This window comes from Planococcus citri, chromosome 1, assembly GCF_950023065.1.
Source record: "Planococcus citri chromosome 1, ihPlaCitr1.1, whole genome shotgun sequence".
In the NCBI taxonomy this organism is placed as follows: Eukaryota; Metazoa; Arthropoda; class Insecta; order Hemiptera; family Pseudococcidae; genus Planococcus; species Planococcus citri.
Window position 1 is genome coordinate 16798649 of NC_088677.1, and position 27860 is coordinate 16826508.

General features: G+C 33.7%; 1 protein-coding gene across 2 annotated transcripts; it reads right to left on the minus strand.

Annotated features, from left to right (window-relative positions):
• Positions 1-3294: 3294 nt before the first annotated feature.
• On the minus strand, positions 3295-27704 carry LOC135849241 (uncharacterized). Of its 2 annotated transcripts, none has more exons than XM_065369585.1 (6): positions 27457-27704; positions 10747-11107; positions 6965-7314; positions 6605-6807; positions 6302-6507; positions 3295-3877 (listed from the first exon to the last, which is right to left on the minus strand). In XM_065369585.1, exons 2-6 carry the CDS (start codon positions 11097-11099, stop codon positions 3319-3321), a joined length of 1671 nt encoding a protein of 556 aa, XP_065225657.1. In that variant the 5' UTR covers positions 11100-11107; positions 27457-27704; the 3' UTR covers positions 3295-3318. The 2 variants fall into 2 exon arrangements, with proteins under 2 accessions (XP_065225657.1, XP_065225646.1); XM_065369574.1 differs by lacking the exon at positions 27457-27704 and adding an exon at positions 20739-21092.
• Positions 27705-27860: the final 156 nt, after the last annotated feature.

The window sequence follows — 27860 nt, forward strand, 5'->3', positions numbered from 1 at the left end:
AGCGAATGAGAGGAGTTTGAGAAGATGCGCGCGCATCAACGCATGCAACATTAGGCGAATCAATGTTGCCAAGTGAACGAGGGGAAACGGCGCGGATCGGGGTCATTTTCAAACTGTTTTCTTTCGCTTGGTATTCTCGTCTCGGTATGAATAATTACTGCAATTACGATGGTAAATTACCATCGGAGGTGAAGCGAGGAAGGAGGAAGGTTAATTACGCTTTATGCTTCGAAATTAAATTACCCTACGGTTTCTTGATTCTTGAAATGATTACGAAAGAAAATGAGCTGACAGTTTACTCTTTACTCAGTAATGGACTAAGTAATGGTGCTGGTCTGCTGGTAAGCTGGTAAATCGTTAATACTGTTGAAGTGTTGACTGTTGAGACTTCAGAGCTAGGTGTAGGTACTGATTACTTGATGACGCGGTTTGATGGTTTTTGAAAATTTAATGACAGTTAATTAAACACAAAATTATGCGACTGTCAGAAAGAAAAGAAATAACTATTGAAGAAGAGAATTTGATTGAAAAAATTTGAAAAAGAAGGGCGAAGGGATCCGGTAAAACTCAAAGAATCCCTAGGCCTAGTATAGGCAAGATCTTCTCAATTTGCGAAATTGCGACTAGGCTAGAAACAATTAGGCAGTTTCCTTGCTCATTTTTTAAAGATAAAAATTGTTAAAAATTTCTCAAATTTTATTGTTTTCAACAGATTCCTTGATGTGATACTTAAGATATATTGGCACGTGGATATAATTTCAAATTTCAAACCTAGCTGATCTCGTATTGGTTCTTAGCTTCTTGCTTTGTCACTGCCGATGCCGTGCATACCTATGTTGACTTTTTAGTTTTTTAGAGCATACATTTTGACTTCAATGGGAACTGAAGGGGAAGGGAAAAATTCACAGATCATGGGTCCCAAATATTGAAAACTGTTTCAACTGGTTTTGAGCAGTTCTGGAGCCTCCAGCAGATCTTTGAAACAAGAAATTTCCCAAAAATTTCATCAAATGGAGTTGGAAAGCCGAAATTCATTCTGCAAACTAATTTCAATACGCTAAGAAGTCAACTGCAGGTGGATTTCAAGTCGTTTTGGAGCCTCCAGCAACTTTTTGAAAATTACTGGAGTCTCCAGTAGATTTTTGAAACTTGAAATGGAGATGGAAAGCCGAAATTTATTTCGCAAACTAATTTCAATACGACATGAAGTCGACTGTGAGTACATGGTGGTTTTAAATAGTTTTGAAGCTTCTACAGCTACTTTTTAAATTTAAATTTTCCAAAAAAAAGCCATACAACCTTTCAAAAAGTCGCTGGAGGCTCCAAAACGACTTGAAATCCATCAGCAGTCGACTTCGTAGCGTATTGAAATTAGTTTTCAGAATGAATTTCGTCTCTCCATCTTCATTTGAGGAAATTTTGGGAGATTTCAAGTTTCAAAAATGTACTGGAGGCTCCAGTAATTTTCAAAAAGTTGCTGGTGGCTCCAAAACGACTTGAAATCTACCTGCAGTTGACTTCGTAGCGTATTGAAATTAGTTTGCAGAGTAAATTTCGGCTTTCCATCTACGTTTGGTGAAATTTTGTGGGAATTTCGAGTTTCAAAAATCTGCTGGAGGCTCCAGAACTGCTCAAAACGGATTGAAACAGTTTCCAATCGGTTTTGAATGTCAAAAATAGGTTATATCCCAAATTTCAGCTTTTTTTGGTCAATTTTGTAAAATTTTGATTTTTCCCTCTTTTTTGGCTTAAAGATTTTCAAAAATTCACAAAAAAATAATCGTTTCAACAAAATTTGTCAAAAATGTATGAAATTTAAAAAAAAATGAATTTAAATTATGTAAAAACAATCAACAAAGTGAATAAATGCATGACTATAAGCGTTAAAAAGTCGTAAAACTATGTAAAAATACCCGAAAAAGCATCACACGGATGGTAAAGTGTAAATCATTGGAAAGTGATAAATTTCAGTAACATTTTCCGAAATGAATAAAAGAAAGAGATAAAAACATCTCGAAAGTTTGTAAAAGCACTCAAAAATCATTAAAATTAATGAAATTTGACAAAAAAGTGAGCAAATGCAACTTTTTTTTCAAAAACGTCTCAAAATGACGTTTAAAATGCTCGAAAAGGCATAAAAAACACTTTCAATGACTGAAAAATAGTAAAATCTCACAATCTCAGTAAAGTTGACTGAAATTGCATGAAAAAGTGTTAAAAACGTGCTGAAATGGTGTAAAAACACTCAAAAAAATCATCACAATATTTGGACTGAAAACCAAAAAAAAAATTGAGGAAATGATGGTAAAATTTGTCAAAAAACCACGAAAATTGTTGAAATTATGTAAAATCTTTCAAAAAAGTGTAAAAACACCGTACCTAAAGTAACTCATCAAAAATTTTAAAAAAATGAAAATCCTACAAAGTTTGAGAAAAATTGTTAAAGCTTGTTAAAATTATGAGAAAAAAAATTGGTAAAAATGAACGAAATTACATCAAAATTTGCAAGAAAAATGTGTGAAAAAAATGTTGAAATGAAGTAAAAATTAAAAATTACTCGAGACAGCGTAAAAATCACTGAAAAATAGAAATTGGCAAAAAAACTATAAAATTTAACGAAATTTTCCAAAAATTCATGAAAAAATGTTTAAAACGTGTTAAAATTTGAGCATGCAAAAATAAAACCTTTGGATGAAAAATGGTGAAAAATCAAAATTTTTATGTTCCCAATTTTCGACCCCTTTCCTCTTTCCTCGAACCAATTGAAAGCGGTTTCGAAGCGTTTCGAGCAGTTCTACAGCCTTCAGCAAAGTTTTAAAAATTGAAATATTTTACCTGATGGTGCTGGAAAGTTTGAATTTACATTCAACCCCATTTCAAGGTACTGAATCGATTGAGAGTGGTTTTAATATTTTGTGTTTAATTAGCTGGAAAAAATTAGTAATATTATGCTACCTATGTGGTTCAACCAGCATCGACAACTTCAAAAATTGTTCAGGAACGACTAAAAAATCCTCAATGACCTGTCTGGTTCTGGGATCTGCGCTGAAGTTTCCTGGACCAGAATGGCCTTCATTAAAGATATAGGCAACCCATCATAAATGCAAGTATGCGTGTTTGCCTAACCTAAGACTCGAAGGAAATAAATTGCATAAATGCTCGCGAAAAATTCTTGTTTTCGATTTCGCGAGACATATTTTGACTATTCATCATCCCTCAGCAGAAACTTGCAAATTTTTGTTCATATTTTTTCGATCACGGCGACGCATTGTAAATAAATAAAACCAACACCAGTCGATAAATACACAATAAATAATTTTATTTAAATGCTTGAATCTTATTTTGATAATTGTACTGTTCTGTTTTATGCTCGTTTCTAGTTCTTAAATTATTTCTAAAATTACTGCTCTGCGTAGACTCGAACAATTCGTTATTATTGTGTCCTTTATTAGTACTAGACGCCGGAATGAAAACTTGCTTGGACTCTGATTTAACCGATGAAGATTCAGTTCTATTATTTAGGAACTTGGCTAAAATAACACTTGGTGGTTGGCAAACAGTCGTATTTGTATCGTCAGTTGACACCGTGTATCCTGGTCTGCATTCGCATTTGCCCATTTTCCACCCTCGACCTTTTCGTTGACCTTTACTTCGGTCCGGTACGACCCATTCGCCAGTATTGCAAGGCCCTTGACTGTATAGTTGTTTACAGCTTCCATCGTTCCAAGCAATAATACCTCTTTTGTTGCCACAAGCGTCGTGGGGTTTTTCTTTCGCGTTCGATTGACCATTCACCAAGTTCGTATCTTCGGATCGAGCCGAACTAATCAAGCAACTGGTGTCGTTGTTTAGTCTGCTCAACGATGGGAAGAATGAGCTGAAAGTCAAATGCACGGATTAGAGTAAAGAGCAAATATGCCTTCATTTTTTTAAAAAATTGAAATGTTGTAGAATTATTGATGAAATTTTAAGAAAAATTCAAAAATATTTTTGATAATTTTTGACGAATTTTGAGCTTAAAACTGTATTGTGATTTCCATAATTTTTGAAAAGGCCTAAAGGTGCCTTGTGACCTATCAAAATGGGTTAAAATTTGCAAAAAAAAAAATCAAAGCACGTGATGACTTTTTAAAAAATTTTTAAAACAATAACCGAATCCTGGGTATAAGATCTTTCAGAAATGTTCAAAAAATATTTTTGTTGAAATATTTCTATTTAAGGGTATACTCTATGGAGAGCGTTCTAGTTCAACAACCAGTCAAAATATGAAGCTGATTTGTTCGTTATTTTCATCGTTCGTTCATAAGATTGCGTGTAATCGAGTGAATGAATTTACTCACACAACAATTGTAGACGTCGACATTTACATCGACTACATTTTTTTCCAACATATGATGGAAAAGTGAACAATTAATTATTTAGTAGGAATCTTCTGTCCATACAAAAGCCAGGTAAATGAAAATTTTCGAAATTTTCTCATTATTTCTGATACCTCGACATGCCATCTCGACATGTACCTAGATGTAAAATTTGATGCTCGAAATTTACATCTACAACTATGTCGACCAATTTTTCAAAATTAAAATTTCTGTTTTAGTGTTTAAAATTTTAGTAAACATTCAAAAATATGATCTTGTTCAATGTGGAAAACAAATTTTTTAGGGAATTGATGAAATTATTCACTTTTCCGCAGTTTGGAGATGTAGATGATATGATGTTGATATTGTGGATGTATTTGTTGATGTTGAATTTCACATCAACATTAACATCGACATGTCAACATGAAAATGGATTAGTTTAGTACTCGCAGATAAAGTATTGCACCATCTTTGATATAAGGGATTTCTGTTGAACTTCTTGATTATACAGACTTTTTGTCTGTACTTCTTCAGAAGTGGACTTTGCATCGATGCTGTTTTCAGCACTAGCAATAGCCACATCAGAGGAAATAATTTTTGAAAAAAAAATTAAAAATGTTTAAACTCAAATTCTATAACTTAACAAAGCAGGAGGTCGACATGAATTTTGATGTGAATGTCGATCCATCCACATCCGTCACTTTTGGATGCCCCATGTCGATGTGAATTTCGACCCTATGTGGAGCCAATTGTCGACACGAATGTAGATCAACATCAGTCGACAATTACATCCGACAATTAGCTCGACACAGGGACGAAATTCACATCGACATGTGGCATTCAAAAGTGACGGATGTGGATGGGTCAACATTCACATCGAAATTAGCATGGTCATTGTTGTACGGGTAGTTGTGCTGATGTCCCATGACCCACTCCCATCCAAACTTCAGACAGGGATTTCTCTGTGAATTTTCAAAATTCTTCCAATTTTTTTCACCAATCCAATACTGATATTTTATCTATGAAATCAAGGGAATGTAGCCATATTTTCTAATTTTGCTTTTCCAACAGAGATGTGAGCATCTAAAGTACTACCTCCATTCAATTCCCTATTATAGCCATTAAATGTTCTAAATCAAAAATGTCTTGACATACCCTCCCTTTGAATGTTTTTTGAGCAAAATAAATCAAACCCTAGAAAAATCCGTTCATTAGTTTTGGTACAATCCCCGACCAAAGTTGACCATTTTTCATCAGAAAATCTTACAGAACGCGCTCTGTAGAGACTAGCCTTAATAGGTCATACTTATAGCACTTTTCTCCCAAAAATGTCTCGCAGGTTGTCAATCCCATTTACGAATTAACAAAAGGCGACATAATACCTGTTGAAATGGACTGAAGTTCAGCTTCAGCAAAACGTTTTCAAAAAATTAAAGGCTGAATTTTGCAAAGATTTTAAACTCCAGCAAGCTCCAAAGGAAGGCAATTTATTTCTAGATATGATACTTTCAGACAATGTCATGAATGGTGTTCTCTTCTATATGATTGACGAAGAGAAACGAATCATACTATTCATCTCTATTGCTTTTAAAGACCACCAGAAAAAATGCACACTCTTTGATCGTGAAATTATGTGTCTTGTAAAGTGCATACAAAAATTACAGATATGACTACATGGTTACCAAGTAGGTACATGTAAGATTGAACCCGTTACCTATCTTAAATCACTTCAGGGAGATAGCTCAGACACACAGAAAGGCAGCTGGCCAATTTTGGTCTCTGAATTCTTCAGAAATGCTCAAATATCATTAATGCCAAAATTTTCAAATTTCTTTTGAAATTTTAACCCATATTGATGGACTGCAAGGTCTCTGTTGAATCCGAATTCAATTTCTAAACCACTTTTTACCAGTAGCACAGTTAAAATCTATATTCCAGCTTACTCTTTATCGCTGAGAGACGGGCAACCGCACATGCCCAAGTACGAAATCCCATCCACAGATGTTTTTATCGAATCTTGGAATAAAACTACTTGACCATTCGGGCATGGTCCTTGAGTACCGACTTTATGGCAACCGTTACCGGTAGGAAAGTATAGTTTTCCTGCTGGACAAGGCAGTGGTACGCATCCTATGGCCATTCCAGTCGCCTGTAAAATGAACCATAAAAATAAAAACAATACAGTTTCAGTCGAAGGTTGTACCTATCGTTAAACTAATTTTAGGCGATTGTTAATCTCATAATACCGTAATATTGACGCTGTATATATATCCGGGTGAACAAGGTCCTCTGGTGAATGGACGATAACAAGCTCCATCTCCGAACCATTTAATATGGCCATCTTTGCAAACGCATTCCGCGTATCTGGTGGTATTACCGGAGCCAGGGTTGATGGCAGATTGCGGTGGTACGATAAATTGATGACCAGCTGGGCAAGGTCCGATTCCACCTACGATAGATATCACAATGTTGAATATTATAACATGCAAAAGTATATTATACTTGTACCTATTTTACGATCACGTGTGCTGTAGAGTGTATATAACCATAACAAGACAGGCGACTAGTAGATATACTATGGTAAAACAAAACAAAAATATATTAACCTAACTGGTAACATTTAGCGGTGGTGTTGTGGTAATGCGGTAAATCTGGCTGGCAACCACACACCCCTCCTGGTAGGAATAAACCGCCTCGTTCTTGACAAGGTCCCGTTGTGTAATGCTCGTGACATGTTCCAGTAGGCGTCCAGTAATACTGAGCTAATTCCGATGAATTTTCACAGCCACATTTGCCAATCAGGGCGCTTTCGGTGCTCGTAATAAATAGACGACCTTCTGGACAAGGCCCTCGTGCGTTTCTCGGATAGCAGCGTCCATCTTTTGGCCAAAGTAGCTGACCTGATTCGACGCATGATTCAGCTTTTTGACACGTTCCCCATCTTCCTCGACCTGTTCTGGTCATTTGGTTAATAGTTGAAAAAGAATTTGTATTATTGCTGGTTATCAACATGGCGTTTTACTATCTATCGTGCATTAGTATCTTAAAAGGGGATCTCTCGAGGGGTTTGTTTGTGATTTAAGTGACATTGGAATTTTGAAGAGCAGGGGCTGAAAAAAAATTCAGCAGCCAGAATTGATTTTTCGAGGTTTTGGTAAATTTTTAAAAATAAAATTGGCCATTTTCGATTCGTTGTTGTTGTTGTTTTTTTAATTCACAAAAACGGTATCCATAGGTGACAAAGCTAAATCAAAAGAGCATACAAGAATACTGCACCATTCAAAATTTTAGCTGCTGAAGTGAATTTATTGGTTTTCGGTAAATTTATGAAAATCATTGTGTCAAAAATAGGAAAAAATCAAAATTTTAAAAAATTGACCCAAAAATAGGAAAAAATCAAAATTTTTAAAAATTGATCCAGAAATTTGAAATTTGGTAAATACTCTTTTTTCGAACTCCTAAATCGATTGGAAACGGTTTCAGATCGTTTTGAGAAGCTCTGGAGCATCCAGCGGATTTTTAAGAGTAGAAATTTTCAGAAGTTGGGAGCATAAAATTTATTTTATGCTCTAATTTTGACATTCTGAGTCAATTGGAGGTGGTTTTAAATTCATTCTGGAGCCTCTAGCTATAATTTGAAAATTCCAGATTTTCAAAAAGTGCCACAAAAACGACCCAAATCAACTTTTGCACGGTATAACTCATTTAAGAACATTTTTTTCAACAATTTGGAATTTCCAAAAACTGCTGCAAGCTGCAGAACAGATTAAAACCTCCTCCAATCGACTCAGAATGTCGAAATTATGGTATTAATGGAATTTTAGGTTTCTATAACTTCATGGCATGAAATTCTGTGGAAATTTCAACTCCTAAAAATATGCTGGAAGCTCCAGAACTGCTTAAAGTGGGTCCAAACAGTTTTCAATCAATTTGAAAGGGAGAGGGGGGAATCAAACATAGGGAATATACTAAATTTCAGCTTTCTTGGTCAATTCAATAAAATGTTGATTTTTCCCCCATTTTGTGGCCCAAATCTATTTTCAAAAATTTATCAAAAATCAAAAAATGCACTTCAGAACTTGAAAATTTTGGCTTCTGAAACTGATATCAACGCCTTCAAACCAAAAATCACCAATTCCAAGTATTCTGGAGTCTAGTGCAATTTTTAATTTTTCCAGCATTTGTTGAAATCAAATTGAGAAGCTAAAAATTGAGTTGGATCGTATTATTGACATTTTGAGCGAGTTTATCTTTATTTGAGTCAATTTTCAGGTTGACATCTCGAGTGCTCTTTTTAACCAGCACTTATATCTATTTTTTTTTAAGAAATTCAAAAAATTGAAAATTTTATATTCCCAGAGAGAAATATTTTAAATTTGTACAAATGCTGTATATTGTTCAAAACTACCCCCTTCCCCCACAAAACCAAATTTTACCACTTTGACACAATTCTGGAGCCTCCAGCACGATTTTAGGTTTCTCCATAATTTTTCAATTTCTTCAAAAGGCGTGGAAATTGATTTGTAAAGTTAAAAATCGAGTTGTAGGTTATTATAGACATGATTTATGAGTTGATTGCAGAAAACCCAATTTTTTGAAGGGCGCAATTCATGAGAAAAAAATCCGGAGCCTCAGTGAGATTTTTGATTTCTCCAGAAAATGTGGAAGGTGAAAAAAATCGAGTTGTGGCTTTTTTGATCTGGTTAACGATCTTATACACATTTTGGCCAATTCCCTGGGGTGCATTTTATAGCATTTTTTGAGAGGAAAAAAAGACTTAAAAATCAAAAATTCTCTATTTGTACAGAAATTTGAAAAGTTTGCATGAAGAACTGTATCTTGTCCAAAATCAATCTCCCAAATCCTAATTTTACCATTCAAATTATTCTAAAGGCTGAGAATTTATACGGAATATGTAATTGAAATTTTAAATTCTCTATTCGTAGAAGAATTCTTGAAATACTCAAATGGCTGCATCTTTTCTGAATTTAACCTTTCGGATTCAAACCTTTTCATTTCTGAACGTTCTGAAGCCTCGAGCGAGGTTTTCTACAATTCTCCAGAATTTAAAAATTTCTCCGGAAGACGTGGAAATCAATTTGGGCAGCTGAAAATCGAATTGTGGCTTATTCTGATCTGTTTAACATGTTTATCTGCATTGAAGCCAATTTTCAGGTGGAAACCTAGAATGCATTTTTTTGAGGGGAAAGGGGGGATTCAAAAAAATCAAAAATTATTTCCCTACATCGTGAAAATTTTGTTGAAATTGGCACGAATGGATGTATCTTTCATCTCCCCCACACCCTCCCTCCAAATTTCTCTATTTTTGGGCATTCTGAAGCTTCCTACATTTTCGAATGATTCAGAATTGAATAATTCTAAAATTTCTCTGGATGATGTGAAAATCAGATTGAACAGCTAAAAATCGATTTATGGGCTATTCTCAGCCCATTGCTTTATTTATCCTTCTGTGGCCCAAATTTCTCCTCGAGTAGAGGATTTTTGATTTTTAAAATTATTTTCCTTACAAAAAATGCTCATGAAAAAAGTGCATCCTTGTTATATGCTTGGAAATCGGTTCAAAGGCGGATAGGTGAACTCGTTAAATAAGTCAAAAATAAACCACAACTCGATTTTTAGATACCTAGCTAAATTAATTTCTGCGCTTTCTGTTGAAATTCAAAAATTTGGAGAAATCAAAAATCACGCTGGAGGCTCCAGAATGCCCGGAAATAGCAGAATTCGGTTTAGAGGAGTTGATATTATCACCAACTTCCAGAAATAATTTCCAGCATTTTACTGAAAAAATAAACTTGCCTGCCTATTTTTTTTTGAAGCATCAATCTCCAAAAATGATCAATTTTGAATTTTAAAAAATTCTCCAAAAATTGAACAATGAACTTGAGAAGCTAAAATTTTAGTTTTGAAGGTCTCATGTGACTTCCTTCATAAAAAAATTGCAGTCTTGTTCAAATCGGAGGCGAACACTCCAAGAATTTCCGCATGAGAGGGAACGTCTACCTACCTATACTCGTATCTACCAACGTGCATCGTGACAACGACAATCATCCAGATGTATCATTATTACGTAAGGCGATCGCGACTCGCTACATTACGAGCGTTAATGATTTAAGAAATGAACAAAATAAAATTCAAGTTCATTACACTAGATCGGAGACAACGCGTCAGAGAAGAGAAGTGCCATCTTACATAATAATTCGAATACGATGCGCCGCGCCGCGTGTGTATTGTATGTAAATGAACACGCATCGACACTCGACTCGACATCGCGTTAATGTAAATATGTACTTTTTAACTCGAGATACGTGTTCCTATTTGTATAATATTGGACATGTGCTGTGTACAAGAGCAAGCGTATTGTTCTTACTTGATGTTTGTCGGAGCAAAGAACTCTCCATCGTCGCAAGGATCCTTTTCATACAACGTGTAACATCTCGAATCTCTGGCACTTTGCGCCGTACCCGGAGGACAATTACATTCGGGTGTTCCTTTATCAGGACCAGGACCCAGCTCCATCGTTTCCGGGCACGGGTACCCTCTGGTAAATATACGGTAACATTTCTTATCCGGAGGCCAGTAAATTAGTTGCCAACCGCCGGGCTGCGATGCGCAAGGGTTAAAGGTCGGATCTGCCCATGGTGGCGGTACCACTGCTCCTTGAACAGTCAACAGTACGGTGGCCAAAACGGTGTAGCTGGATTTGTGAATGGACGTTACCATTGTTCAACCTGTAACGAAAACTTCTGTAATTTTCGCGCATAATTTTATCACATTCTATTATAAATAACGAGTACAGTGACGTGTTCGAATTAAAATACTCGTATACATAGTAGGATGTCGTTAGCCTAAATGGAAACGAGCATCGTGGTTTTAATCTAAGTATGCGTAAGTAAAAGTGCTTGGTTGGGTCATCCGAATAAATATCACAACGGCAGCTGCCTTCGATTAAGTAATCGATGACCAATTCGACTTGTATCTCAAGGACGTTGCATAGTTTCATCAACGATAAAAACAACAAAATATCCAAACCCCCGAATTTTAATCCTGGTGTGATTATTTTCTTTTTCCTCGAAAGATCAAGTATTTTGCATCATAGACGACGCGACAGACATGTTCTACAATTTTACTGCATATTTTAATCTATTGATCAAGCTATTGGAACCCACAGATACCTATCTAAAACTTGTCACCTACCTCGGGTACATATTATATGTACAAAAGTACCTCTATGATGAACTTATGCAAATGTACTTCTGCTTAAAATGTATGCTGTGTGCGATTGTATTTTTATTACGAATCGTTAATGACTAGGTAGTCATACGTGCGATGATAGAGCATTTCTTCGATTTCTGCCTTTCATCGCGTTTATACGCGCAACGATTTAATAATCAGTGATCGTAGCTCTCAGTTGGGCCATGTACCTAGGCTACTCTTTCATTTATCTGCCAACATTTCATGTCTATAGGGTGTCCGATAAGTAAATGACAATACCTATACTTGAGATTTGGATAAATTTTGTCACTCTCCGTGGGAATGATTCGATCAGATCAGATCAGATCCGATCTAATGTGGACATTTCTTGGATTCCATTTGACTTGATTATAACCTTCACCAGATCTAATCAGATTAAAGTTTTGAACAGATTAGATGTGTTCAGATCATGACCTGACCAGATCTATTAGGAGTGAGCTGATTGGAATTTGGATGTAACCCGATCTGAACATTTCGCAGATTCAGTTAGATCTGTATAATAGACCTCATCATATTTAGGATCTGAGCACACCTGATTAGATCCAATTTCATGGGAGAAGATCTAAAAGTGTACTTTAATGTTAGGTACCCAAAATGTCAAAAATTCATTTCAAAGTTTCTACTGAAAGAGATAAACAGAGAGTTTCCAGAAATTTTGCCAACGTTATCTGTAAATCACCAAAATTACCAGAAATTACCAGTAATTTTCCAAAAACTGGCATTTTATTATAATTACCAGTAACTTGACAAAAAATTACAAGGCAGTAATTTACCCAAAAATCACAAGTTATTTGCCCAAAAATGACAAGTTATTTGCCCAAAAATTACAAGTAATTTACCAAAAAATAACAACTAGTTTACCAAAAAATGACCAGTAATTTACCAAAAAAAAATTGCAATTTTCTAAAAAAAAACCTTAATTTACCAAAAAAAAAAACAGTATAATTTCTCAAAAAATTACAACTTACAAGCAATTTACCAAAAAATTACAAGAAATTTACCAAAAAATTAGTGAATTACAAAAAGTCACCAGTAATTCACCAAAAAATTGTCAATTTACCTAAAAATTGTCAATAATTTACCAAAAAATTCTCAATATGTTACCAAAAAATTACCAGAAATTTACCAAAAAATTGCCAGTAATTTACCAACAAATTTGCCAGTAATTTACCAAAAAATTGCCAGTAATTTACCAACAAATTTGCCAGGGATTTACCCAAAAATTACAGGTAATTTACCCAAAAATTACAGGTAATTTACCCAAAAATTACAGGTAATTTACCCAAAAACTACAGGTAATTTACCCAAAAACTACCAGTAATTTACCCAAAAATTATCAGTAATTTACCAAAAAATTACCAGTAATTTACCAAAAAATTACCAGTAACTTACCAAAAAATTACCAGTAACTTATCAAAAAATTACCCAGCAATTTACCAAAAAATTTCAGGTAATTTACCCAAAAATTACAGGTAATTTACCCAAAAGTTCCAGGTAGTTTACCCAAAAATTACAGGCAATTCAACCAAAAATTACAGGTAATTTACCCAAAAGTTACAGATAATTTACCCAAAAATTACAGGTAATTTACTCAAAAATTACAGGTAATTTACCAGAAAAACTACCAGTAATTTACCAAAAAATTACAATTAGTAATTCATAAAAATTCAAGAAAGTAAGTACAAGTAATTCACTCTAAAATTTTAAGTAATTAATTTACTTTAAAATTTCAAAAAATTCACCAAAAAATTACCAGTAATTTATCAAAAAAATTACCAATAATTTACCAAAAATTACCAATAATTTACCAAAAATTACAGGTAATCTACCCAAAAAATTCAAAATTACCAGTAATTTACCCAAAAATTACCAGTAATTTACCCAAAAATTACCAGTAATTTACCCAAAAATTAACAGTAATTTACCCAAAAATTACCAGTAATTTACCCAAAAACAGTGTTGTCAGTTTAAAACAGCACCATATGTTTAAAATGTCTAAAACAGTGTTTTAAACGTCGAAAAAAAACAGACAGTGTTTAAAACAAAATTCTGTTTAAAATGGTTTTTTTTGTTTTAAACAAGTTTTTTTTTCAACTCCAATTATTTCCTAAAAAAAACACGCTTTTTTTCAATTTCTCGTTGAAAACGTGATAAAATTGAAGGGACTAAATTTTTAGATTTTCATTTTTCTTCCTTTACTTTTTTTAAAGGCAAATTTTGTGTTTTGATTTCAATGTTTTAATATTTATTGAGCCTTATAGCTATTTTATGACATCACACATCTTAAAAGTTGATGACTGGATAACATATAATTGAAAAACTGAATCCAAAACGAATGAATTTCTGTTAAAAACGTATTTAAAACACATTTTAAACATGTTTAAAACACGTTAAAAACATATGAGAATCCAGCAGTTTAAAACCATGTTTTAAACAAAAAAAACGTTTTAAACAAAAAAAAACCGTTTGTTTTGTCTTTTTTAAAAAAAAAACGTTTTTTTTCAACACTGCCCAAAAATTACCAGTTATTTACCCAAAAATTACCAGTAATTTACCCCAAAAATTACCAGTAATTTACCCAAAAATTACCAGTAATTTACCCAAAAATTACCAGTAATTTATCCAATAATTACAGGTAACTTACCCAAAAATTACAGGTGATTTACTCAAAAAATAACAAGTTTGTAATTTACCAAAATCCAAAAAATTACAAGTATATTTAATTTACTGTAATATTTTAAGTAATTCTCGCTAAAATTTCAAGTAATTCACACTCTAAAATTTCAAGAAATTTACCAAAAAATTATCGGTACCAGCACCAAAAAGTTTCCAGTACCAGTAATTTACCAAAAAGTTACCGGTACCAGTAATTTACAAAAAAATTACCAGTAATTTACCAAAAAATTACCAGTAATTCACCAAAAAATTACCAGTAATTTACCAAAAAATTACCTGTAATCCACCAAATTTACCTGTAATTTACCAAAAAATTACCTGTAATTTACCAAAAATTACTTGTAGTTTACAAAAATGAAAAAACAAATGTTTACCTACAAATTACCAGTAATTTACCTAAGTTTTCCAAAAATTCACCAATCGGTAGAAATTCAGAAAGGATGATTGTTGGAAATTCACCAAAAATTTCCATTAATTTTTTAGAGATCACCAGTCATTTACAAAAGAGGAATTCACCTACCTCATGTTGAATAATTTCATTTATTACCCATTGATGTTTTTTTTTTTAAATTCTTAAATTTTGATAAATACTTAATAGGTCTACACATATTTAAAAGCCTTATGTTAAATTAGATACCTACCTCATCAAAATGTGAGAAATTTATGTTTTTTTTTCTATGTTCTAAAAAGTTGAGCAAAAAATGGGGTAAATGTACCAACGTCTTCTCTGCAAGGAAGGCAATTTTTGGTAAATTACTAGTACCTACATTATTTGGAAAACTGGGGAAAAATTTAACAAATGTCCCATCAATAATGAAGAGAGAGATGCGTTCAGGCCTGCGTGGAGCTGGTGAAATGTGGCTCAGGGTACCTAATTGGATTAAGGCACACTCTCAGGCACAGTTTGGCTTCAGGGGGCCACAAATATACAATTCGCTACCGGCAACAATTAGGGGGATAGCTAGTGGAAGATTGAGGGACAGGGCCATAAAGAAATACCTCATGAAATAGTATAGTTTAGTTTTTGCTGCATTGGCTCATCTATTTTTACTTTAATTTTGTTTTTGATACCATTTACTCTCCACCTCCCCTCAGATGTTACTTTGTATGTTTTTTTGTTTTTTTCTGTTTTTTTTTCTCTCTCTCTCTTTACCATTATGTTACACATATTACCTCTTTCTTTAGTTTCATATGAAATACGTATTTGCTTTTTTTTTTTTTTTAATGCTTGTTTATGTGTCTTTTTTCTATTATTGTTGATCTATTGTTTACCGGCCCCCGCTCGCCTGCGCATAGGGGTGTCGTCAAATTGTGTAGTACCTAAGATGTATTGTACCAATAATGTTGAATAAATTTGAAATTTGAATTTCATTTTTGAGTTTAACTCTAAGGCAGATAACATGCATAACTTGAAATCAAAATTGATTGATTAATCGGGAAAGTGGCTGAGTGGCTCACAAATAAACACGAATCGCAATTAATATAAGTTACTTGGTGTAGATAAGCGTTCGGTACCACACCACAGTTAAATTTGAACATTTTTATTGCACTTCATGAAAATATGAAATCTCCAAAATATGGGTAGAGGCTACATGAACGGCTTTGAAACCACCTTTAAACTTTTTTGGGTAAAATTTTGTGAAAATTTCAACTTTCAAAAATCACCTACATACTTCAGAATTGCTCAAAACGGTTCCAAACAGGTCGAAAGTCGAAAATAAGGTACCTACCTACCTACCTATACTAGTTCCTTAGGATACGTGCCTAATGTCAGCCTTTCAAGTCAATTCGGTAAAATTTTGATTTTTTTCTCCATTTTTGGCTGAAATATTTTCAAAAAAGCTGCCGAGCACGCCTATGTATAGCGATTTGTATGTACAAGAAATTCACTTTCTTCGATATTCGATTAAAATAAATGATCCAATCATCTCATTAGAAGGCCGATTTCTTGGACAATAATGCGGCCACCAATCGAGTGGCTATATGGCTTACAGATCATATCTTAAATTTATTAACCTCATTTCAAGGATACATAAGGTTAAAATTTTCATTATTCTGACGGACACATCAGCACCGGATCTATTCATCGTCCCATCGTTGACACACCATCTACATAGTTCCAGTCATGAGGTACAGAATCCTACGTATATGCATAATGCCTACCTATGCGAATATTGACCTTCGCAGTCGTTCTTCTCACATCTCCCATACCCCTTTCCCTTTCATTCAATGAAATCGAAAACTGAAAAATAACTCGAGCGCCGAGCCGATGAAATAGCGGAAATGTCAACGTCAACGGCTACGCTCGTGGCCCGGATGATTTTAATTGGGCTCGAGCGTTTATATACTCGTATGTAGGTACTTCTGCTGTGCGTTGCATCGTCGCGTCGGGGCGACGACGTTAAAGCGTATTGTTTTTATTACGTAAAGAAGTTATGCGTTTATGTGTGGAAGTTGTGCCAGTAGTACGAGTACGTTGGAGAATTTTTCTTTTTATATTGAATAATAAAGATTAGGTAATAAAGTGTTAAAACGATCGCTCGCCTACGGCATGGCATGGCATGGAATGGCATGGCATGGCATACGGCTACAACCATACATAGATATGTAATGTACGTAGATAGATACACATAGGAAGTCGATAGGATATACTCTTTAGTGCGGGTAAATGAAGCTGGAACAAGCGAGCCAGTTGAGATTCATGAACCAGTTACGTCAATTGCAACATACTCACCTATTCAATCGATACTGTTTAGTGTTTATTCGCTTCGTGCAGCACACAGCATGATTATTGTATCTTTTGCTGAGATTTTCAATGCTTATAGGAATGCGTGTTAATGTTTACATTATATCTACTCTGTGGTGGAAATTAACCCCTCTTTAGAAGTTTTCTTTAGTGTTAAGATTCGGTAGGTAGGTATTCACTCATTCAGCCTCGAACTCTCGATGACCATCGACTTCTCTGCAGGATCACCTATCTAAAAGTCCACGAATGCATGCGGTTTTTTTGTTTCGTATTATTGTGTTTGCTGAATGAAAAGAAGAGCACAATATTCATTCGTCATCGTTATTCCAAAAATTCATTTAAGAACAAAACATCAATGGAAAAAAACGATAGTTGGTCATTTACGAACTAAATCTCTTCAGACAGCTGTCAAATGGCATGCCTAAACCAAAAAATACTGGCCTGGGAGTGGGATGGGAAAGATCATTGCTTAAGTTAAAGTTGGAGAGAAAATTTCAAATAAATTGTCTACCTACAAAGCTTAGGACAGGGTTTAGGTATCAGTGATTCCTTGATTTATGAACGTTTTTTCACTTTTGCATGAGCGAGAATCATTCACGAACAAAAATCATCTTCGAATCTCACTAATGGATTTAAAAAAGTCAAATTTGGCCACATGTTCGACTGGATTTAATTTTGAAAGATTCAATTCTCGAATGATTTATCGATTCTGTGCAAATCGTTCACGAACGAACCATTCACCTATTTAATTGGGGGGGGGGGGTGTTATAAGTAATTTTTCATTTTGTCTTGCCACGAGCGATATAAGTTCAAAGTGACGATCCATATCGTTCTCGAATGATTCATCGTTTCTCAGCGAATCGTTTGCAAACGAATCAAAATATCTAATCTTTGCTGATACAAATAAATTTTTAATGTCTGGTTTTAGCACTTTTAAGTTTTAGGGCATAATTTTTTTATATATGGTTTGATTTATTGTGGAGATTCATTCATTTGGAATCGATTTTTTTGTCTCTGAGCAAATCATTCGTGAACGAACCGCGTCTTCAATTTTCATTAATGGATTTGAAATAGTCAGATTTCGCCACGCCTCTTTTCATTGGATTTGGTTTAAAGGGGATTCAATCGTTCTCGAATGATTCGTCAGTTCTGAGCAAATCATTCGCGAACGAATCGGGTCCATTTTTTGATGATAACATTTTACAACTGTCAAGTTTCTTCAAGGCAGACATTTATATGTAATTTGAGTTTTTAGTGATTCACTCGTTCGCGAACGATTTTCTCCCCAGAGCGATTCGTTCGCGAACGAATCATTCACCATTTTTAGTGGTAGATTTAGAAATTTTTCATTTTGTATTTTCTTGTTTTGTTGTGTTTGATGTTTGATTAGATTTCAAGTGATTAGGTCGTTCTCGAATGATTCATTCTTTCTGAGTGAATCGTTCGCGAACGAATCATTTCCAATGTTTGTTGACACAATTTGATTTTTGTAATCTCATATCTCAAGTTTTTCAGTTCACGGTTCAATTTCCTGGAGATTGATTTTTTGGTGATCTTTTTTCATCTTTGATCAAATCGTTCGCGAACGAATCTTCAAATTTCAATTCTTATTGATGGGTTTTTCATAAGTCAAAATTCACCATATCCGGTTTCGCTGTTTTTGATTAATTAGTGATTCAGTCGTTCTCGAATGATTTGTCGATTCTGAGCGAATCGTTCGCGAACGAATCATTTTAAACTCTTATTGATAGATTTGAAAAAGTAAAATTGTGCTACGTCCCGACCTCTTGCCGCTGGATTTAATTTAGTTGTGATTCAGTCGTTCTAGAATGATTTGTAAATGTGAAGTGAATCGTTCGCGAACGAATTGAGTTCAGTTTTTAATAAAAGGATTCAAAATTTCAGAATTTCGTCAGGTAATTTCATATCTAAATTTTAGTCTGAAGTGATTCATTCGTTCGGGAATGATTTTTTCCTCCTCGAGCAAATCGTTCGTGAACGAATCTTCAATAATTCTCATTGATGGGTTTTTCATAAGTCAAAATTCACCATATCCGGTTTCGCTGTTTTTGATTAATTAGTAGTTCAGTCGTTCTCGAATGATTTGTCGATTCTGAGCGAATCGTTCGCGAACGAATCATTTTCAAATCTTATTGATAGATTTGAAAAAGTAAAAATTGTGCTACGTCCCGATCTCTTGCCACTGGATTTAATTTAGTAGTGATTCAGTCGTTCTAGAATGATTTGTAAATGTGAAGTGAATCGTTCGCGAACGAATTGAGTTCAGTTTTTGATGAAAGGATTAAAAATTTCAGAATTTCGTCAGGTAATTCATATCTAAATTTTAGTCTATTAAAGTGATTCATTCGTTCGCGAATGATTTTTTCCTCCTCGAGCAAACGTTCACGAACGAATCATTAAAGATTTTTATTGGTAAATTTAAAAATTCATCATTTTTGTCTGGTTGTGTATGATTTAATTTTTCATTGATTCAGTCGTTCTTAAATGAGTCATAATTTTTGAGCGATTCGTTCGCGAACGATTTGCTCAGAATCAGAATAGAAAATTACACGAAATGAAAAGTTCAACTTATTTTGATGATAATATTACAAAACTTTGGAGTTTCTAAATTTTCATCTATGTTTACATATACCTAATCTAATTTTCAACGATTCATTCGTTTGCGAACAATTTTGGAGCAAATCATTTGCGAACGAATCATTTACAATTTTTAATAACAGATGAATTTTACATACAAGTGATTCAGTTGTTCTTAAATGATTCATAATTTTTGAGCGAATCGTTCGCAATTGAATCAACTCAAATTTTTGTTGGTAGCTAGATTGCTTTTGTCAAGGTTTTGTAGCATAATCTTTGATCTCGTTTGATTTACTTGCGCTTGAATTTTGGTCACTGATCGATTCGTTCGCGAACGAATCATAATCAATCGTTGATAATGATTTTTTTTAAGATGTCTCGATTTGTCATGAAAACGGAGAAAAATTTCATATTAAAACCAAAATTGCACAATCGACAACATTTTTCATAGAATTTTTATTGTTCTGAAAATTTGGAAATTCAACTGAGGAAGAGTGACGTTGAAGTTTTATCAAATATTCCAATTATTGCTCAAAATATAAACGAATTTGCGTAAAATTATCAAAAAAATGAGTAACATTTCAATAAGAGATCACTCTGTCAATCTTCTGTCATTTTAAAAAATTTTGGCACAATTTTCTGATGTGTGCATTTTCCTCAAATTTGACTTTGTTTTCAATTATTTTCATGTACCCATTTTTTAATAGGTAAATTTTTCGTCAATGTTTGATATTTTTTATTCCTTTCATTTCCCAATTTTCGTGGTTTTTTCATCATTTTTGGATGATGGAGAATTTTGACCTTTTAGGTATATCTAGGTTTTTTTTCTCTCAAAATTGGGGTAAGTTTAGGTACCTACTTTGAAGTAGTATGGATCACCACCCAGGTTGTGTTAAGAGAATAAACATTTTTTGGGTGATTTTCAACAACCTACTCAAAATCATGCAACAACTCCTTCCATTTAAGCAAAATCCAAGATCTAAAAATGTTTCCGATTCTGTCCCAATAAACTTGCATCACGAACAATTGCAAAAAATTATTTAAAAAAACAACCCGAAAACTGATAATAATTTCAAAATCTACGTTACCATTTAAACTCCCACAAATAATCTGGTAACAGCACACAACTTTTCCAACTGCCACTGCAAGATGATCCACAAACGACACTCCGAATTTCAAAAAACTATCAACAAATAATTCCAGAACACGTCACAACAATATGAAATTCAAACACCACAACACCGAACCGATCGCAAGTCCGAAACAAAGTAAATTAATCGCACGTCGACTCTTATTAATAGGTTAACGCAAATGTCAACTATCTCGGCGTGCACCAAGGTATAGGTAGCTTTCGTAAAAGCGCCAGCTAGATGCCGGTTAATACGTGCACGATTCACTTCACAAAACGAATGGCATGGGCATATGTCATAACTGCAGCAGAAGGCCGAACACCCAAGCGAAATAACGAGCTTTATAGCTGGTAGGGGGATACAGCGACGCTGTGCGTCCTTCTTCCCAACTCTCAAGAACCTGGTCCAGTTTCGGGAATTTCCTACCATGCACCATGTGTGACTCTAATATCGCTTTCCTACTCAGCTCAGCTGGCGGACTCGGGACTGGAGTTTCCGATGTAAACGATGTGACATAATATGGCCTTAGCACCTTTTATCAATGGTGACGCGACATCTCAAGTGTCGATTCTACTACTTGCCTCACATCCTCACATATAGGTACGTACATCATACAACTGCATTACGTTTACCGCACAGTAGGTAATAGGTATTTATGAAGATTACATAGACACTTGTGTAGTGTCTAGTACAGTATATTATGCTGCAAAGGGTTCACCCATTACCGAATACCTATAGCAACTATCTCTTTCTTTGTTGTTCCGAACGAGGTTTAGGATGATACGCCGTGTTTGGTATTACATAACGTGTATTCTCTGCTCTTCTGACCGATCGCTTACCTCTTGCCACACCATCGTGCCAGCATTGCCAGCAGTCAATTTACCGAATTTTAATATCAAATAGTCGTAGGTATTTGTAATTTTGACGAGATCACATTTTTGCACTTTTTTTCTCTCTTCTCTTACTCGTATTTGGTATATTTTTTCAAACTTCCAATCTCATACAGAAACAGTTGCGAGTTGAGATAGAGGATTCGAACAAAAATTTTCCGAATTTGTAGAGTTATGTATGGTTGATTTTGTTCATAAAAATGGAGATAGAAAGATCAATTCTAGAGCATTTTGCAGGTGAGAGTGCTACCTTGCTGAATTCCAAAATCCCAAATAATATAATGCCGAATGCAATACATATATTGTGTCTCCCCCCAAAAATGCAATCCAAATCCATCCATATTGCCTCAAATCCTCGTACCCACCTGAATAATATTTCCTCGAATTCTGAAATTTTGAATATTCCCCATTAAGTATACGAGTACCTAATCTGTTCGTTTGAAATGCTTGAATTCCATTTTATGAGTATATACTCGTAAAAGATACCTGATGGAGGTGAGGAAATATCTCTCAAAGTAAGCAATATGGTACCTGTAAAATAATTTACAAAAAAAAAAAAAAAAACTGACCTCATAAGTCTTTGTTGTGGCCATCCCTTCACTCAGCACACCAAATTACCTCCGGATAAAATCACGAAAAACATGATTTGAATCACGGATCACAAATCACTGCTCAAAAAAAAAGTGATAATGAACTCTTGAAACAAACGTGTCAACAATTTAAAAAACATAAAAAAATGAAAATAGGAGTAACAAACATTGCTAAATTGACCTCCCCCAGTTAGGTATTAAAAATGGCCATTGATGCAGTAATAAAAAAATCAACCTTTTTTTTTTTTGTAAGCTTAATCATTTAATATGAAAATATTCCTTTTTCCAAAATAAGTCGTACTATTGAAATAGAATAAAATTGTGAAAAAAATTCACATAGAAAGTCATAAAAACAAGGAAATTGGCAACAAATTGTTTGAAAATTGACGAAAATTGATGGAATTTCAATGAAATTAAGAAAAACAATGCAAGAATTGCTCAAAATATCTTCTAAACCTTGTAACATCATGTTAACATTTTTTCTTGCTATTTTTCAAAAATGTCACCAAAACTTTATCTGCAGTTTTCGGTCATTTTTAAAAAATAATTTTAGGGTTTCTTTCTTTCTTACTTTTTTTTTTTTTTGTGTGTGTGAATTTATTGTTTTTAACACTTTTCAACACTTCTGCATGGAACAGTGGCGTAGCCAGGATTTTCTCAAGGAGGGGGCAAAACCAGATTTTTAGGCATGAAAAATCGAAATGAGGGGTAATTTTCTGGAAATCTATTGTAATGTGTGGTGATTTCATGACAATGAAGGCAAAATTACTGCTCGAGCGAAGCGAGAGCGAAAATTTTTGGAAAAAATGAGACCAAACAACGAAAAAACGTCCATTTTTGCATGTTTTCTTTCAAATTTTCGCTCTCAAGGGGGGGGCCATGGCCCCCTTCGCCCCCCCTTGGCTACGCCACTGGCATGGAACTTCTGCAGAATTTTATTAAAATTCCATAATTTTTTTCATAATTTGTTGCAATTATTACGGTCTTTGCATATTTTTTGCCATTTTAACGATGCTATTTTGTAAAAATTTTGCTTCTTTTTCTATTTTCTTTTTTTGAAATTTTACCAGTTTTTGGCCATTTTTACTATAGGTATAATTTTAATATTTTTTTCTTGTTTTTAAAAAAGTTGTTCATATTAGCTTAACTTTTTTTTTGCAATTTTTGCAGAATTACACCGAAATTTGGCCAGTTTTTGATAATTTTTAGAGATTGTAAATTTTTATTTATGTTTAGTAGAGGTTTTAAGGATGTTGTATGCAATTTTTCATACCTAAGTTTGTCAAATTTTATCACTTTTTGGTTATTAGCAACGTTTCTTGATAATACTTTTACTTGCATTTACAGGTTTCAACAACATTATACTTACGCGATTTTTACTTCTTATCAAATTTCTTGAATACAAAATTTATTCCTAACTTGGGTATACTTGAAACGATTCTTGTTTTTAAGCCATTTTTACAATATTTTATACAATTTTTGCAGAATTTTGCCAAAAATTTATCTGAAATTTCAGCGTTGAAAAAGAATAAAAGTAGTTTTTATATAATTTTAACACGTTTTTGTACGTCTTTTAAAGTAAGATTTTTTCAAAAAGTTCAATACCCCTTCTCGCTATTTTTGTCAAATACTACCGATTAAAAAAACATTAAAAAATCTCAAACTTTGAGGAAAATTTTATACACTTAAATCCCTTAGACTGTATTGAAAATTACCAAAAATTCATCAAATATTCTCAAAATTGAGTAACACTTACCTGGACCTATCTTAATTGGTCAGAAATATCTACAAATTGTTAAATTGACTTTCCAAGTATTGAAAATTGATCAAAAAATCAAATTGAGCAGAGTTTTGCGAAAACTGTCAGAAAATTTGTTTAAATGCGATAATAACTGCTGAAGCCAACTTAAAAAAAAAAAAAAACAAAAAAAAACGCTCAACATAAAAAAAAAAATTATCCACGAAAATTTGGTCAATTGAAATGGAATAAAATCGTAAAACCTGTCAAATCAAAATAAAAAAAATTACCAAAAATTGCTTAAAACTTTATTAAAACTTGTTATAATGTCAAAAAAACATTTGAAAAGTGAACGTGACCAAAACTTGATGAAATATCAAGAAATCTGAGTACCTATACCTACCCAAAATTTTGCAAAAGTCACCTAAATCAGCATAAAAATTCACAAAAATTGTCCAATATGCAGTAAAGCTTGTAAAAATTGTACTAATAGGTGAGTATAAAATGTTATAGAATTTGTTAAATCAACATCTCAGTTAAGTACCTACCTATTGAAAATTATGTACATACCATGAATTGATGAACAAATCATCATAGTTCGACAAAACCTTGAGAAAATTTTTAAAAAATGTGTTAAAATGTCATGAAAGTAGTTGAAAATAAAATTTGATGAAATATCTTAAATTCAAGTAAGTAAAATTTTGCAAAAACGCATAAATATCAAACAAATTTTAAAAAATTACGAAAAACAGATTAACATAAATTTATCAAAAATGATTCGGACTATCACAAAAAAAATTACTGAAAATTACAAAACGAATAAGATGAAAATTTGTCAAATGATTACAATTTAAAATGACCAAAAAAAACCTGTAAAATAAACGTACTAAAAATAACTAAAAATTAATGAAATTTCAATAAAATTGAGGTAAATTTGGCAACAATATTGCTTGAAGCATCACTCAAAATTTATAAAGGATCATTCCACGTCAATTCGACCGAAAAGTCGTAAGAGGGGTCAGCGATTTTTTTAAAATTACTCCTGTATAAAGACCTCCTGAAGGGAAGACCAATGGCGCAAATCGCAGCTCTCCAACCCTTTTTTAAAGGCTGCTAGGGGGTGTCAAAGTTTTCAGCGAACTTGAAATAGCATCCATTTCAACAATAGATAACTCGATAACCGCGATACCTACTAAAATTAAATTTTTTCCAATAGTTAGGAGTTTTAAAAGGCTCTTCGATGATATCATGAAAATCAGTGTTGCCACTTTTTTTCGTACGAAAAATTTTAGCTCGAAAAATTTCAAACGTAGTTTTCATGATCGTTCCGACTATAAAAAATTCTGAAAAAAATATATCATAGACAACTTTTCATGCTAAACAACATATTAAAAAATTGAGATGACATTATTTCGTAAAGTCGATTTATAAAAAAATTTGATGTTTGCGAAAAAATGTGATTTTTTGATTAAAAACATGAAAAAAAGTTTTGAATAGTGAAGTTGACCCATTTTAGCTCTATTTTTACGTATCTCTTGAAAAAGTTGAAAAAACCCCTTCACTCGATAAAACGAACTTTAAAAAAATCAAAATTCGAAAAAATTTCAATTTTCAATTCCAAACATCAAAAAAGTTTAAATTTATTCAGTTGTCCTATTTTGACCTCTTTCTGGCGTATTTCGTGAAAAAGTTTTTAAAAATCACACTCACAGCAAAAAAAAAATTAAAATTCGTTTATTGTTTGAATTTTTGATTTTTTGTGATGAGTTCATTTCATCGAGTGAAGGGGGTTTTTCGACTTTTTCAAGAAATACGTAAAAACAGGGGTAAAATGGGTTAACTTCGCCAGTCAAAACTTTTTTTCATGTTTTTAATCAAAAAATCGCATTTTTTCGCAAATATTAAATTTTTTAAAATCGACTTTACAATTCCATTCCAATTTTTCAATATGTTATTCAGCATGAAAAGATGTCCATACTTGATATATTTTTTTCAGATTTTTTTTTAGAGTCGGAACAATCTTCGAAAGGTCTCTCCACATGAAAAATTTCAAAAAAAAATCACTGACCCACCTTACCACTTCTTGGTCGAATTTACGTGGAATGACCATAAAGTATCTCAAAATTCGAACAAAATGTTGCCAAAGTCAAAAGTAATATTGGATATTGGATAATTCGGGAACGAGGAGAAAAAAAAATTGTGAATGTATAATTCATAGCTCATAAGTCATAATGTCATAATTTTCATAAATCAAAAATCACGAATCACATCTAAAAAATGATTCGAATCACAAATCAAAACGTGACATTTTCGATCTGAACTGTGATTCGAATCATCCCTAACCTTTTCTCTCATACTCGTGCAATATTCCATCGTACTTTTGCAAACCTGGAAACAGAGACGTTTTCACCTTCACCTATTTCAATTGTATTTGTGGGAATACCCTTTCAAATCCATAGGTTGTAATCTCTCACAGTCAAATCCCTCGTATATTGAAGTCTTATCTGTAATTTCTGTAAGAACCTCAGCATGGAAAAATTCCTTCCAGAAGTATTTTCCCTCATTGATTACTTTCAAGAGTTATTGCCCCCAAACCAATTTTCGATTTAGTAACAAAACTAAGTATGATAAATGATACCTAATGGTGCTCAGTCTGTGTCCATAGTTTTGCAATTGTTGCATAACAGCTCATTTGATGCCTTTGTTTGCGGACTAGCCGATAAAGAAACCCTATGTCGATATCAAATCAAGAATATTAGAAATAGGAAAACAAATTATACTCGTACGAGCACTCGATGAAATACAAACTGTGTAAATTCTACTAATCGAGTCGTGTCCATACGATAAATGATCGTTCAAGAGAAGGTGATTGTTGTGATCTCGAAAACATACACAGAATAAATGCAGACACTCATGCAGGTATATTGCATATGTACCTACCTATCTACGTATCTACAGTGTGTCTATACCTAATGCAATGCACCAACTCTACCAGCGAATACCAGAGGCAGGTATTGGTGGACACCTGTACCAGTGTATTTGTCTGAGGTGTGGGAATTACGACGTATGGTCGACGATGAGGAGGAATACGAGTATTTGGAAGATGATGCTAATGATGTAAACTCTGGGTTCATTTCGAGGTTTGTGGTCGATGAAGTCGAAGCTGCGAAGGCGAAGGTCATTCTACATAACATAATAGTACGAGTTTGGTAGGTAGGTACTCGTACATCGAAACGAAATGGAAATGCGTTGCAAGTTGCGGACAAAAACTAGTCGATTATTTTCACTTTTATCCTATAGACTAGTCGCGTGTGTGTGAGAGAGAAGGCTGCAGCTTAGTGGAGATGGTGATGCTGATGGTGCGGTGGTGGTAATGACACGTGCACGTGCTATTCTATTTGTATCGTACCAAAGTATCCACTATCCAATTTACCAAAAATTTCAAACAGTCTACGTACCTTCAAAGTTGCAATTCCAAATAGCACCATGATGAGGATCAAGACCCAATGACCCTTGAATAATATCCAGGCTCACCTCTCAATCTGCAAAGCACCCTGATGGCAAACGAGCAAACTGCAGCTACAGCCGAGGATACTTTTCACATTCGCGAATACTTACTAAATTATCATAGAATTAGAATAATTGGAAAATGTTGTCTGGCACAGTGCAAGACTATTTGATAGCCGAGCATCGACGACTCTATTGAAAAGCAAAAGCTTGTTAGTGAAATCAGTTTCACGCTATAATCGTAATCTAGGTTCTCTTCCGCGCCGCCCGCCCGCACCAGACTTCCATCGATTATTCGATGTCGCGGTCGTAACCCGCGAGTCTCGATTATGCATATTTTTACGCCATCGAAATT

Bases quoted from the DNA above. Each gene is read 5' to 3' on its own strand.
- LOC135849241 (XM_065369585.1), bottom strand. From the start codon at position 11,099: ATGGTAACGTCCATTCACAAATCCAGCTACACCGTTTTGGCCACCGTA. The intron at 7,315-10,746 runs GTAAGAACAATA...CCAAATGACCAG, and splicing joins TTTGCTCCGACAAACATCAA to AACAGGTCGAGGAAGATGGG. The intron at 6,808-6,964 runs GTTAATATATTT...TATCTATCGTAG, and splicing joins CGCTAAATGTTACCAGTTAG to GTGGAATCGGACCTTGCCCA.